General features: G+C 33.4%; 1 protein-coding gene across 2 annotated transcripts; it reads left to right on the top strand.

Annotated features, from left to right (window-relative positions):
- Window positions 1-13,876: 13,876 nt before the first annotated feature.
- LOC115988764 (dof zinc finger protein DOF3.1-like) lies at window positions 13,877-15,948 on the top strand. 2 transcript variants are annotated; one of them, XM_031112381.1, is made up of 2 exons: window positions 13,877-15,309; window positions 15,424-15,538. In XM_031112381.1, the coding sequence occupies exons 1-2, from the start codon at window positions 14,631-14,633 to the stop codon at window positions 15,480-15,482; spliced, it is 738 nt and encodes a 245-aa protein (XP_030968241.1). In that variant the 5' UTR covers window positions 13,877-14,630; the 3' UTR covers window positions 15,483-15,538. The 2 variants fall into 2 exon arrangements, with proteins under 2 accessions (XP_030968241.1, XP_030968242.1); XM_031112382.1 differs by having other exon boundaries at window positions 13,878-15,335; window positions 15,424-15,948.
- Window positions 15,949-16,283: the final 335 nt, after the last annotated feature.

Genomic DNA, 16,283 nt, shown 5'->3' with positions numbered 1-16,283 from the left:
TGATAGTAATAGTGTTACAAGTGTTTTACATTTTTATGTCAGTGTTTAGTGTTATGAATTATGGGTTGTAAAATGCTGAAGGGTAAAGACAAATATAAGTGCATAGACTATAGTTTGCATTTTAATAAATAATAAATAAACTATGTGAGGAAGTGGGCCAAGTGGTAGTGGGGACTAGGGTTCGGGATAGTGAGTAGTGAAAGACCAAATTTTTTATTGAATTGTTGAGTTGAATTCTTAATAAACTAATGCTATAGACACAACAAAAGTTCTTCTTAATACAATTACATAGTCCACTAAGTTGAGTTAAATTGTTGAATAAAATAATTGTATTTTTTTATTGAATCGTTGAGTTGAATTCTTAATAGAGTATAAACCAAAAAAAAAAAAAAAAAAAAAAATTCTTCTTAATACAATTACAATAACCAATAAGTTGGTTGAAGTGTTAAATAAAAAAGACTACAATCGAATGAGAGATCAGTGAATGAATGATTATTTGGTTGTGTACATTGAAAAAGATGTAGCTCACAATATTGATAATGAGACTATCATACAACAATTTCAAATTTGAAAACTCATAAAAGGAAATTATAAAATTATATATGCGTTTTTTCTTGTCCATATATGAGGTTTCCTTTTTATTAGGTTTTATATAATTTTCGGCACCTCTTGTCCGTTGTCTGTCAGTAAGTAATTTCTCTAAGTTATTTATTGACCACCCCAAAAAAGAATTTTTGGAACTGCCAGTGCACACTATTATTTATGCATGGCAATGAGTGTGAGTCCCATTTGACCCCATTATTTGCCGCATGAACCCGACCTCCCATCTTGCATTCTCTTGCTCTATCCAAGTAATCCCACACTAGCTAACTTTTTGTTTTTTAATCCCCCTAGTTTGCTTGCAAATCGATGATCTAAGTTCATAATCATAAACCTTACACAACACCTCATTTCTATTCTTTATAATACACTGAAAACTTGGATCTCATTGGCATGGGGTCATTTTAATTTTTATGGATCTTCTTACTCCAAGATCGAGCTTAAAATAATCGACAGAAAATGGGTGCAGGACAAATAGAGGCAAGACATGGTAGATTTATTTGTCATCTTTAATATGGTGGTATAGGTGTTGATTAGAGTATGAAAGACGAGAAAAAAAGGTAGAGGATGGAGAGAGAGAGAATGAGTGTTTTTAGGATGGCCACACACGTGCACACATAGACATATGCACACACAAAAAACAAGGCTGAGCAGATATGAAAAAAAATAAATAAATAAAATAAAATAAAAATAAAAACCATCTCTACAACATTTTAGGCATAAAACAGAACTTATTAATTTTCTATGTGCATTTTGCACTTTTTTATTTAATGAATGTGATCAATAGAAAATTACATAAATTAATATTATGAAATAATGATGTTAAAGTGATAGGTTAGTAGTAATGACATACTTTCTTACATGTTATATTTGTGGTTCAAACCCTTCTTCACTACCTACTTATCTAAAATCAAAATCAAAAACAAATAAATAAAAATATTATTGTATGTTTGAAAACTATTTTGTCTTGTGATTTTTGAATTTATTCGCTCATGTATACTTTTTAAGGTAAAATGCTAAAAGTTTTGCATATTTTACTATAAAAAATTACCTTACCAATAATAGTAGAAATGATATAATTGATACCACTTAAACAATAAAAATAATAAATATATAAATGACATTTTTTGTGATTACTGACACATCACATCAAGTCAAGTTTGTAAGGCAGTTTATATATCTTAAGATCTCGTATTTTAAACACAATTATATTTTCTTCAACTTCAATAAATAAACCAATAAATTTTCAATGAAAAGCTTTTTTTTTTTTTAGAGATAGTGTCCATTTGGCATGATTAATTTTGTCAATTTATTTTACTATTTAACTTATTTTTGTTACTATTTATGAGTCTCACTGCACTTTTTGGTACTATTCATGGGTTTCATTATACTATTTCAACTAACTTTTACTTTTATCTACAATACTTTCAGCAAAAAAATTTCAGTTTCAACAAAATAAACGGATCTTAAACAAACCCCGTATAAAAGCTACTTCTATTATTGCACCAACAAATATATTACCCTTTTACCGGCGTGTCAACCAATAAGTCCTAAAATTCGAGAGCCAACAAAGGAGAGAATTCATTACAATCACAGGTTACCATGTCTGAGTGGATGCTTTAGGAATAGACATCATAGTGTCGTCGTGATTATGAAAATGTCTTACATGCGATTTGCGTCATCAATCTTTTTTAACATGCAAAATTTTGTTTTCTGTAAAATTAAAAAATGAGTCAGAATGGCACAAGAAGCTAGAATTTGATGAAATTTCACTTTTTCCCCAAGCAAATTGAGCATTTGGGAATAGAATTTTGTCTTCCTTTCCTGTTGCACGGCCGCTGTTGATGTCCATGAACACTCTCATTGAAAGCCAGATGAGACTATATATCTTCTGACATTTGTTTTGATAGAGAAAGAGGTTCTTGAGAAGTTTTATGGAGGAGCACTTGGGATTTCTATACTCGGTTCAGTTTAGGCTGTTGTCAATTCCAGTACAATAAGTAATAAGAATATATATATATATATATATAAGCTCGACTCTAACTAATCTGTTGATGATTTATAACCAATTTCAAAACTTTGGAACTAGTTTGGTAATAGTGTGTGTTGATGTCCATGAACTAGTTCATAGTGCAAATTTTACGTTGTATTCCTCATTCCCTCCCCAATGCGAAACAGTGTATAGAATCTCCTCCAATGCATCGCAATGAGTTATCAATGTGAATGCATTGACTTAGTTATAATAATTAATTAATTACTGTAGAGTGTAGAGAATAAAATTTGCAATAAGAATTAAGAATCTGTTTGATGTTGAATACACGGAAAAAGGACAAGAATAAGCACCTCTCATAGTATATATATCACATTCACTTGGGTCATCATCAATTTTAAGCATGATACCAGGGAAGAATCAAAATCTCTTACCTTTTTCTGATTCCCTTAGTTAGACAAGCCATTACAGAATTTCAAATACAAAATGACCGGTGCCTCCGGGAGAATCAATCCAAACTTAATATCAACTTTTTGAGAGGTCACGAATGTGTCTGTGAATCAAACTAATAAAAGCAAATTGATTTTAGAAATATTATACGTATATACATTGTCTTTAAACAAATGTGTACAATATTGTACATATTTCTTTAATTAACAATATAAATCTTATATTAATAGTACAATATATAACATATAATTGTCCGCCCATATATTTCTTAGGTTAATATTAGTTTATTGATTCCGCTCACAAAATAATTGAATATTTTTTTGAAAAATAGATATCATATGCGCCATGCCAAAAATTGAAAAAATATATTTAGAAATGCTACTAAACACTAATTAAAAAATAAAATGTTTTCTCTTTTCATTCTAAGAGCATTTCAAGCTAAAACAAATGTAGCCTCAATCAAGGTAGTCTTGGTAAGTCATGGTCTACTTAGACAGATGTAAGGTATACCAATCAAATTCTTTTTGCTACAAAACCAACATTAGAAGATGAAGATAAATGGGATAGCACAAAACCCTTTTTCCCCTTAAAAAATAGTTCATATAAATGAGTCATTTCATGGTTGCAATTGTGCACTATTTCTCTTAGCCTAATATAGTTTGTACAAGTTTTCTAGGGATATTGGGCTTTTGCCCTTATTTTGTAAAAAATCTAGCACAATGTCCTTATTTTGAACCTATTTAGATTTGCGTTCTTGTTTTAGTACTCGATTTTTTTTTTTAAAATCGAGTTACAAGTGGAACTCGATATTAACAATGTTGAGTTCTATGCATATTTTGCCACTTAATTTTTAAAAAAAAATTTAAGTGAAACTCAATTTTGCTAAAGTCGAGTTTCAATTAAAAATTTACATATAACTCGATTTTGTCAAAATCGAGTTTCAAAAATATGGACACAGATCTAAATAGTTTTAAAACATTAACATATTACTGTTATTTTTGCAAAATAAGGGCAAAAGGCCAATATCCCCCCAAGTTTTCCTCGTCGGTAAAAAAAGGAGGTATTGTAATTTCTATGTACGTACTCAAATTGAAATGTTTTACCAATTAAGAGCAGTTTTAAAATTGGGTCCTGTAATCAAAATGAGTAAAAGAATAGTGATGTGCTTGAAGGGTCATGAATGCCTTTATTAGAAACAAAGAAGAATGATAAGTCAATATGATTATATGAACATTTGAGTGTGAAACTAAACACATTGATAAAAGATAGCATGATATTACCTTTTTTTTCCCTCTTGAATGATAAAAGTGTCATAGAGAGACTAGGACAGAAAGGGGTCATTGGAGTTCCATGTGTGAGCTAAAATCTTATCTCATTTAGTTTCAAAAATAGAGACACAGATCTAAATAGTTTTAAAACATTAACATATTACTGTTATTTTTGCAAAATAAGGGCAAAAGGCCAATATCCCCCCAAGTTTTCCTCGTTGGTAAAAAAAGGAGGTATTGTAATTTCTATGTACGTACTCAAATTGAAATGTTTTACCAATTAAGAGCAGTTTGAAAATTGGGTCCTGTAATCAAAATGAGTAAAAGAATAGTGATGTGCTCGAAGGGTCATGAATGCCTTTATTAGAAACAAAGAAGAATGATAAGTCAATATGATTATATGAACATTTGAGTGTGAAACTAAACACATTGATAAAAGGTAGCATGATATTACCTTTTTTTTCCCCTCTTGAATGATAAAAGTGTCATAGAGAGACTCGGTCAGAAAGGGGTCATTGGGGTTCCATGTGTGAGCTAAAATCTTATCTCATTTAGTTTCAAAAATAGGGACACAAATCTATATAGTTTTAAAACATTAACATATTACTGTTATTTTTGCAAAATAAGGGCAAAAGGCCAATATCCCCCCAAGTTTTCCTCGTCGGTAAAAAAAGGAGGTATTGTAATTTCTATGTACGTACTCAAATTGAAATGTTTTACCAATTAAGAGCAGTTTTAAAATTGGGTCCTGTAATCAAAATGAGTAAAAGAATAGTGATGTGCTTGAAGGGTCATGAATGCCTTTATTAGAAACAAAGAAGAATGATAAGTCAATATGATTATATGAACATTTGAGTGTGAAACTAAACACATTGATAAAAGGTAGCATGATATTACCTTTTTTTTCCCTCTTGAATGATAAAAGTGTCATAGAGAGACTAGGTCAGAAAGGGATCATTGGGGTTCCATGTGTGAGCTAAAATCTTATCTCATTTTCACTCAAAACATCTGTAAATTCAAGACATATAACAATAAGATTTAAAGGGTAAGAGTTGGGTGCACTGAACTTATTGAAATATGTATACGTGGCAATTATTGAACAAATATCTAAATCTCAATAGTCAATGCATAAGAGCACTTAACCCAAGCTAGCCATAATTCCAAATTTAAATGGCGTTCTACACTTATTACATGATAGTGCACATGTCCTATATCAAGCTTATAATAAACGTATATTGAATATATGTACTGGATTTGAATCTTGCATAATAGCTAGATTATCGCACGGAATACAATACTTTATAGACTGTTGAGAGAAAAAAAAATTATAAAGTTAATTTTTTTTAATAGGAACAAAAACATTTTTTTAAATCAACCTTTTAACTTTTGATAAATCAAAGGAAAATCTTTAACTTTTGCTCCTTACTATCTCGTACATGCAATAGTTACAAGATCTGAATCCATGATTCCATATGTATATAATTGTATATGACACACACACACAATGACACGATAGTTGCAAATGTTGAATGCATGTGATGACAAGATATTAATTGCATAGTATTCTACTATTCTTTCGTACGTGTACGTTTTGGACTCAAGCACCTCCTGATTGTTAAATTTCTGAAGAAACCATGCTGACACTCAAAACAAAGAGGCAAATTGGCAGTCAATTGATTAGTGTGTCTCATGTAGAGGTTAGGGGCACCCTATTTGAGCCGTGTTGCACGCACAATAAGTACACAGACAAAACATTTCCTTATTTTTTTTCGCTGAATGACAAAACATTTCCTATTAGTAGTACTATACTCCCACAACTTCCACCATTAACTTGTGTTTAAGTCCCTACATTATTCATGCATGGCAGTGAGTGTGAGACCCACTTGACCCCCACCATTTGTCACATGAACCCGACCTCCCCATCATGCATTCTCTTGCTCTTTCCAAGCACTCCCACACTAATTACTTTCTCTTTTTAGCCCTCTGATTTGCGTGCATATCCAAGATTTAAGTTGATATATATACACACACGCGCAATAGAAGACTATTTTGGATATGCAAGCAAAGGTATAACGCTACATTCACAATAATTTTATCAAAAAGTTTAGATAGATAGACAGTTGTTACTGATGTATAAAAAAATAATGTTAGTATTAGACCTAGACTAAAACTGGTAACAACCACTTATATAAAATTTGTTGTAAAAATATTATAAACATAACATGAGATATACACAATCTATCTCTACAGCATTTTCTACACTATATCTAATATAATGGATGTTATTAGTATCCTCAAAAAATGTATCAAATGATAATTAATCATATACATACATAACAAATAAAATATTACATGTTTCTTTCTCAAAAAAAAAAAATATATATATATATATATATATATAATGTGTTTAACATTTTGTTATCAATGAGACATAAACATATGCGTTTTTATGGTGTGTCATGTTTGTAGTTTAAATTTTACTTTCCTCCCTTCTCTATTATCTATATATCTAAAAAATTAAAATTAAAAAATATTACTACTTTGACAACCATTTTTTCTTGACTTTAGAAATTATTTGCTCATGTATACTTTTTGTAAAGTGGTGGGTTGTGCTAGTAGTGTTAGGCTGCTTCCTGCTACACTAGGCCCAAGTTTTCTAGATAAGGGAGTTGGGACCGATCCAGCTGCAACTTAATTTGGTCCGGCTTGTGCGCAAACTAAACCTAGTTTGCCAAGAACGTGCTTGCGGCAGGCAAAGCTGTTTCAGACAAGTCGTGACAGACAGACATAATAATAAAAAAAAATGAAATATCTGGCTACTTAGTAGGAAATGACCAAATAATCCCCAAACATAATCACAGTAATAATAATCACTTTTACAGAAAGAAAAGAACAGAACAGAAGGGAGCAAATAGTAGTATGTATGGGTTAATCAGAAAATGAAGAAATCGACTAAAATCTGGTTCGCAAGAGCAAAACCAAAAAAGAAAGAACGTTCCTTCTCAACGCAATTAACCTCTCAGGAAAAATTCAACCGTGGAGATTAACTGCCCTGAAGGAAACGGACCTGAATGGTTGATGCACAAAGGCCCCTTTTGGTTTTAACAGAGAGCAGGATTTCGTGAGGGAGTGAGGGAATCAATCTACCGGTGCATGCCTGCCATTCTAATTCTCACTTTATTTTCTTTCTGGTTGTTTTCCTTCTTTCCCTCCCACTCGTTTCTTTTCTATTTTCTGGTCTCTCTTTTTGAATTCCTATTTCTTAGTTATGATTTCCGGTTTTACTCTGTTTTTTGTTCATAGCAAGGTTCTCTTTTTATAGTGCCTGCCGTGACCGGATTTTACTGTTTTAACCCTTAACCTCCTTTGTCTGGTCCGGGTGTACTGACCGACCACCACTGGTCCGTCTGTGTGCCACCCCCTCATCACCAGACAAAGAAAGGTATTTTGTTTGTTTGTCTGTCGTGGCACACTTTTCTGCTATGATCTGGGTTCTTTCTCTCTCCCTATCCCTCATGGCATGCACCTAGTGGTTCCAACTCAGCTTGCTTCTTTTGGGTAGTAAGTCATCCCAGCAGGACACTTCCCCGAAAGAACCTAAGCTGGAACCTCAAAAATAGATTTTTCTCTTCTCCCCACCACCAAACCATGCCCTCTAAATCTCTGACCCCCGACCTCACCATGCCCTGTATTGGCTGGGTACAGGCTAATGGTGCCTGGGCCTTGCGCGTGCCTTCCTTCCATATGTATCCAAAATCTGTCTGCTGCTCATTCGTCTGCCATGGTCTGGAGGCTTGCCTGCATAGCTTGTCGTCCGTTTTCTTTGACCTTTTATGTGGGCTACTTTTCGATTTCCCGCTCCTCTCAGGAGCTAGGCCTTATTTGATAATGGGCCTTATATTTCTTTGGCCCACTTCTTGATTATCCTCATTTCCTGCCATATTATTCTGTTATTCCTGTTGTAATGACTCAATCCTGCTAGGCCTCTTTAACCAGCCGTTTACTCTTTCCCCCAGTGGCTTGGTATGGCCATTGGTCCTACTTATGGGCTCTTGTATCCCTTTTGTCTTTCTCTTCGGCATCCGTGACCCACTTTCTTTCTTTGGACTTCCTTGGCCCTTTTACTAACTCTGCATTCCCATGAACTTTTACTAACTTCATTGGGCTTCCCTGGCCCAATTACCTTATTCTCATCCTTGGGGTTCATGGGCCTGCCATGCATTAACCCCTTACTTTTTTTGTTTGCATTACTTTGGACCTACAGCGGCCCTTTCTCACTTTTATACATCATATACTGCCCATGGGTATACTATTTCTCTTTCCGGGTTTCTTTAAGCCCGCTTGCCTCTTCAAGGCCCATTTGTTTATTTCATGGGCCTGTGATCCATTATTCCTGCCGCTTGGACCTAATGGTTTTGTCATCTGCTTGTCAATTCTTTGCTGCCCTTGTCGTTGGGCTTTTCTTTTTTCTACTTGGATTCTCACAAATGACCCTCAACACTTTTTTAACGAAAAAGACTAAAAATATTACGTATTTTACTAAAAAAAACTTACAAATTGGCATGGTAGAAATATAATTAAAGTCACTTCAACAACACAAATAAGAAATGTTTGAATTATTTTTTTGTGATTAATGATACGTCAATTTATTTTTTTAGAGATAATTACAATATACTCCTAATTTCGCAAACATTTTTCTCCTAGACTCCAAATATTTTATAGTCCTTAGCCAATTTATAAGATAACTTGTAATATCACTAGCGTCTCTTTTTATCTAAAACCTCTTTTTTTAATAAAAAATTATATTTCAATCAAATTTCAATATATGAAAAAATAAATTTTTAATAAAAAGCTGCTTCAAAATGCACCATAAATCCTATAATAATCTTTTTACCGGTGTGTCAACCAACAAGTCCTGAAATTCGAGAGCCACAAAAGGAGGGTATTATAGATTAAGATAAAATGAGTAATAATATATAATATATGGTATATTAATAGCTGATAAGTCATGGCACAATAATTTATTAAATGTAGAAAATAATAATAAGGGAAGGAATGGTATTGATTTGCAAAAATGTTGGGCGTAAATTGTTGTGCAACACATAAAACAAAGTTAAAAGTGTAGCCGTCCACGTGTTCTCTGTTGCCAATCAAATCTATAGAACAGTAAGGTGGACCGACCTAGTGCTTGAAATTTGCCCACGAGGACGGTGGCTATCTTGAATTTTGAACCATCCGTAAAATCCTGCTTATTGTGACGGATATGCTTTGACTATTTAAGAGAATTGTTACACAAATGTGGGCCACTCTCAGTCTCTTGCTGTACCCCCACATTCATGATCAAATCAAATAATCTTGACTAGATATTTTAACATGGGGAGCAATGATAGAAATTCAACTAATTTTACGCCCTTTTTTATAACTATCTATATCTATTTTGTGCGAAAGATTATGAAAAGTGAAAAGAAAAGAAAAAGTATTGGATTCAACGTGAACCTAACATGTAAAATTATTATTATTTTAACCTTTAATGTTTGATTTTATTTTCATATTAATCATATCATTCATTTCTATCAATAATCTTATTATCAATATTTTTTTTTTTTACCTACAACAATTAAAGGTATATATTCCACGTCATTTTTGAGGTAGTATTTAATGAAGGGTTTAGTTTTAGTTTAATGCTCTAATGCATTGGACCCGTTGTGATAGTGCTATGTATTCATTTTAGGCCAAGTGTCATCATTAGGTTAAATGTAATTATCGCAACGAATCCAGTGCACCAAAAACATTAGCCCCAAATTTGGCACTTTCATAAAATATTAAATATTAAGAATATTTAGAGTCCGTTTGGAAATAATTTATTTAGTTGAAATTGAAAAAAAATTTGCTGAAAGTGTTTAGATAAAACTAAAAACTAACTGAAATAGTATAGTAAAACTTATAAATGTGTCATCATCAGGTTAAGTGTAATTATCGCAACGAATCCAGTGCACCAAAAACATTAGCCCCAAATTTGGCACTTTCATAAAATATTAAATATTAAGAATATTTAGAGTCCGTTTGGAAATAGTTTATTTAGTTGAAATTGAAAAAAAAAATTGCTGAAAGTGTTTAGATAAAATTAAAAACTAACTGAAATAGTATAGTAAAACTTATAAATAGAACCAAAAAGTGCAATAAAACTCATAAATAGTAGTAAAATAAGTTAAATGGTAAAAACAAACTAGTTTTTTCAACTAATGTCAAACACAACCTTAATGTCAAATTACTAATAAAAATCGATTTCATCGCCAATATGAAATCAAATTAAACATAAAAATTTTAAAATGTAAATTGTAAGGACCCGATTTGAGTTCCTAGCCCAACACGTGGATGGACTTAGGCCCAAGAAATCCAAAATAATGAATTTGTAGAGAAATGGGTTGGAAAACTGGGTTTTAGTTGGTCAAACAACGAGCTAGATAGGCTTGATGACAAAAAGATAAAAATGGACAACTGTAAAATGAAGAAATAACGTCCTCAGCGAAATTTGAGGACAATGGTCCTTATATAATATTACAAGTTTAATTGTGGATTGCTACAGTATTTCTTTTTTCAATCTTTCCATCCCCCCATCTTGTTTCCTCCTTCCTCTTTTATACTCTCACTCCTTTTCATCTCCACCTTCCATCTGTATGCTAGATGATTAGGGTTGATACTTATCCCATCCGCACTTCCCATAAGTCCTCATGTAATAGCTGTAAGTCTTTCCATCCCCCCATCTTGTTTCCTCCTTCCTCTTTTAAACTCTCACTCCTTTTCATCTCCACCTTCCATCTGTATGCTAGATGATTAGGGTAAATGATTAGGGCTGATACTTGTCCCATCTACACTTCCCATAAGTCCTCATGTAGTAGCTGTAAGGCTGAAATACACTGTTCAAGTATCACTTCTACATTAATGCGGCCAGGGGATTAGCTGTAGTGCATTTAATGCGGAGATAGCAACTTTCTCCCCAAATATTTTAGGCTCATCCTTATCTTATATCTCTACCATACTTGTCTGCCCCAACTGAATTTTAGGAGTTGTCATCCTTGTTGTCAAACCATCTTCCAAGACCTCGGCCAAGTCCGGTTGAGGAGGTTTTCATCCTTGACACACTCTCCGAAGCTATTATGACCAAACTCCATATTTTATTTGTCTGCGCAATCTCCTCTGACAAAGACTTCTCCTCCTCGGACAGATCCTCGTTCTCGGCTTGGACCACAGACTCAACATAAATCATTATAAAAGCGGAATGAGAATTAAATCTTAAAGGATAAAAGTGTATTTAAATAAATAAAAAATAACGGAATTTATTTAAAATTTTTTTATGAAAAATAGAAAAAATAGGTAACTTTTATTTACATATTTTTACGTATCCTATAAAAAATAGTATTTAAATTTATTAAAAAAGGTACATTACCAAATGTACAAGTGGCACCTGCAACACTTATATCAATAGTCTTCATTCCCATCTCAAGATCTTACCCGTCCACTTCGACCTACAATTCTGTGGGACCCTCTAATCACTGTGGTTAGTCAAAAATTGCTTATATCAATAGTCTTCATTCCCATCTCAAGATCTTACCCGTCCACTTCGACTTACAATTCTGTGGGACCCTCTAATCACTGTGGTTAGTCAAAAATTGCTAAATGCATATGAATGACACCAAAATCCAAGAAAGACATACAAATCTGCGGGACCCACATCTCCTAAATGACACGTTACTTTCAGCCTATCTAAAAAATTTAGGCTGTCACTCTAGTACACACACAGTAGTGTTTAAAAACTCAATAGTCTATGCCAGTAAAGCACATCGTGGGGGGTTCTGCCACGTGTTGCGGGTGACACAGGCACTGTGATGACGGCAACTCAAAGCTAATTCCTATTCTGATCACATCAACTCAAGACTTTGACGGCCCTGATTTTCCACAGTAGAATTCAACGGTCTTGATTTGCTGCTGAAAACGAAATGATGCTTTCGTTGGTGGTACTTGCTTTGTTTGCACGCAAGCTTTGTTATCGGCTTAGCAGCTTAGGAATATGGCTTGGCTTGGTAAGACACTCATGGCTTAATAAGGCAATATTAGATAGAAGTTTTAATCATCGGAAATTAAGCTTTGGCTCAGTCAGCAAGGCTTTTACCATATTTTGCATCTCTAGTGTGAACTCATCGCCACACTTGCTATACGATAGTAATAGGTAGTATCATATGTACTATCGGGAATTTTGATAAGGCTCGTTATGGAAATGATACATTCGTTGAAGTATTGCTATTCAAATAACTCGACCTGTGCCAAGTATTATGTGAGCCAAGATCATACCAAGTGGTTTTTTTTTTTTTTTTTTTTTTTGGGATGAACTGAAAGGATTTATAAACAAAAGGGATTACAAACGAGAGCCGCAAGCCTCAACCTTGATTACAGTAACAAAACAGAGAGGGCCACATCCTAAATCAAAATTACCAAATACGTTATTAGTGACAAATATATTACTTTATTTCATCCGCAGAATAAACGTGGTGTGACTTAAAATAGTATTGTTATTATTTGAGATATTAACAGACTAACTACAACTATTATAAATTTATAATTTAAGAACCAGGTAATGGTATATAATAATAAATTTTTGAATTTTTTACCTAACCTTTTTGCCACATTTTTTTAGTTTGTATTTTAAGATTACTTAGGCACAAAACCAACTCACTACTCACTATTGAGTAGTGACAAAAAATATTTAAATAATATAAAAAAAAATTAATTAAATTTTAATTTAAAATGCATCACATACCCGACAACTTCTTTTTTTTTTTTGGAGAAGGAACATACACTGCACCTGATTAAACTTTCTAACCAACTCAAGTAACTGAAGGTAAAAGAATAATTGATTGGGAATTTTGTCAAAATTTAAAGACTTTTGTTCTTAAATTAACTGTGTATTTTGTAAAAAAAAAAAAAAATTATGAGAAGTATTTCTGAACAACCCCACAATCCCTTGTAATGGACAAGATAGATGTGCCTTTCAGGTTTGAATAATATCCAAACGAATAAAATCGTCCACATTGTGAACATATAATATACTTTGAGAATGTCAACTTTATACTTGCTTAATGTGCACTCTTGTAGCTTCCCCATGAAGCTAGTCATGTCTTTTTGTTTTATAGTTACTCCTAGTAATTCTTTATTATATCATAATTAATAAAGAATTCCAAAAAGCAAATTGTAGATGCTTAATCATATTCATTTGTTAAATTAATCATATGTTTAAGGTTAATGACAACATCTCATCATGCTAGTTGACAATTGTTCTCTTTGTCACCCATTAAAATATTTGGTCATTCTCATTGACAACATAAAACAAAAGCTAGGCTAATAAAGAGTTCTCTAGTGTTCCCTTGATTAATTTAATTGAAAAGAGAATTACTTTTTGGTTAAATAAAAGTTTTAGTGGAACTAGTGGGACTTTCTAGAAGAAGCTTTAGCCAATCCCAAAATCCACTTGGGTGTGAGAGAGAGAGAGAGAAGTGTGATCTCTTTTCTATATGAAGCCTGGTCGTCACTCTCACGCGGACACACAGATAGATAGTTGATATCCATCAAGATTTTTCAGGCTCCAAAATGTCTTTTTCCTTCTTCTACTAGATCTTTCACAATTGAATTCCTCATCTCCCTTTCATACATACACCAAATCCACTAAAAATTTGAGTTCTCTTTTAGGCTCCGCTGCACAAATACACAGGCTCTCTCAAAGTCCAAAAAAAAAAAAAAAAGAACTCAAATCTTGTACTTTGGCTCATGGTTTATTTACACTTTTCCTCCAAGAACTAACAACTTTACTCCTTTTGCAGCTACAAACTTTTGTGTCTGTTTTTGGCCATCCAGACTTGTGGTCGTGTGTGTGTGCGTGTGTTTTTTTCTCTCTTCCATGAAAACCCACATCTGAGTCTGAAAAAATATCCCACCTTTTTGTCATCTTTCCTATGCTTTACTTAGCCCTTTTGCCACTTCACAGCTTCAAAGGCCAAAAGCTTATCTGACCCTCTAAATAAAATAAAAAACAAATTCAGTTCGAGTCTCAAAACCACAATTCACCAATTCCACATAAAGGTCCTAACTTGGGTCTCAATCAGTCTCTTGTTTTCATTCTATTGTACTTTCAAAACTAGTCAAAAATCCATATTTCCACTCCCCAACTCAACCAAATCCTCAACAAACCCAATACTTGGTCCTCAAAGTTGGTCTCTTTTTTATACATTAAAAAAAGTAGTAAAAGGTTGTGAGAGACTCAAAAAGTGAAAATGCAAGACCCAGCATCAACATTCCAACCTATGAAACCCCAGTTCCCAGAGCAAGAACAGCTCAAGTGCCCAAGGTGTGAGTCCACAAACACCAAGTTCTGCTACTACAACAACTACAACCTTTCACAGCCACGCCATTTTTGCAAGAACTGTAGGAGGTATTGGACCAAAGGTGGTGCTCTAAGAAACATCCCAGTTGGTGGTGGGAGCCGCAAGAACACAAAGAGAGCATCATCAAACACAAAACGTTCTTCTTCTTCTACTTCTTCAGCATCAGCATCAGCATCAGCCCCAGCCTCGTCTTCTTCTTCAGCATCAAATTCTATGGTGCAGAATCCGGGTTCTGAACATGACCCGACCCGGATTTTTGGTGATCAGGACCGTCGGATGCTGGACATCACTGGCAGCTTTAGTTCACTTCTGGCATCAAATGGGCAGTTTGGAAGCCTTCTGGAGGGCATGAATCCAAATGGGTCGGGTTTGAAAATGGTTCAAATGGGTGAATTTGCAGAGAATTTGGATTCGGGTAATGTGTTGGATGCGGGTTCGGGTCGAAACCCGGAAATGGAGATGCAGAGTAACAATGGCAATTCAGAGAGTTTTTTGGGTTTGCAAAATGGTGATTCAAGCTGTTGGAATGGTGCCAATGGATGGCCTGATCTTGCTATTTACACACCAGGTTCAAATTTTCAGTAGAGAGAGAGAGTGAGTGAGAGTTTAGAGAGTTTGTTTTGTTTAATCTATTTTTCTAATTGTGCTCATGATAAAAACACTGATAATTTCTATACTTTAGAAACTATGTTGGTGAAGACTGAAGAGAGCATGAATAACTCAAAGTTTTGCATGTCCTAAATGCTATAGAGGGTGACAAACCACAAGGCCAAAACACTAGCCATTCTAAAGGTAAATGGTTCTTTTTTTTTATTTTGTTGTTTTTGTGTGGGTGACTGTTTGTTTGTATGTGTTTTATATGGTAATTGGAAAGGAGGAAAAAAGTTGATATCCCATATGGTATTATTATTTGTTTGGGTGGTCTGGACTTGGAGAGATAAGGCATTAGTATTTGATATTTTATCATCATCAACAACATCATATTATGCTAATGCAAGAAGTGTTACCAGATCTATGCATATTGTATAGTTTTGTAAGTATTTGTGTATGTTTAGCATTCTTGAATGTGATGGATTTGACATTTGACATTTCCCTTTCTAAAAATAAAATAATTTGAGGAGTGGAGGAAAGATATGGGGGAAAATCCAAAAGTCTATAGTGTTGTGTTGTTTGTACTTTCCTTCAAGGGCCAGACAAAGTTCAACTTCCCTTCCACTTAGATACCATATTTTATTTTCAAGTTTCTTCTTTGGTCTAATTCTACAAAACTTGCTTATATTTTTTATTTTTTGTTGACCATTAATATTTTCCACTACCAGAAAAGAATGTATATATTTGTGATTAAACAATGAACAACAAATCAATGTTCTATCATTTTTGTCAACCAAGAAAAAAAAAAAAAAAAAATCAAATCAAATCAATTTTAAATTAGTTGTATCATGTATGAGCTACCTTCTAGAGACTCTCTAGTAGAGACTAGTCCTCCAAAGTGAGATATATTTTGTTATCTCTGTTTTTAGCTGAGTTTAATTTTAATTTTTA

Source organism: Quercus lobata, chromosome 5 (assembly GCF_001633185.2).
Source record: "Quercus lobata isolate SW786 chromosome 5, ValleyOak3.0 Primary Assembly, whole genome shotgun sequence".
Taxonomy (NCBI): domain Eukaryota; kingdom Viridiplantae; phylum Streptophyta; class Magnoliopsida; order Fagales; family Fagaceae; genus Quercus; species Quercus lobata.
This window is presented reverse-complemented; position numbering and strand designations above follow the sequence as displayed.

What these genes read in the sequence shown, in the direction of transcription:
- LOC115988764 (XM_031112381.1), top strand. Translation starts at nt 14,631, where the DNA reads ATGCAAGACCCAGCATCAACATTCCAACCTATGAAACCCCAGTTCCCA. An exon ending in TCTTGCTATTTACACACCAG is followed by an intron (nt 15,310 to 15,423) that starts GTTCAAATTTTC and finishes TCTATACTTTAG; the next exon opens with AAACTATGTTGGTGAAGACT.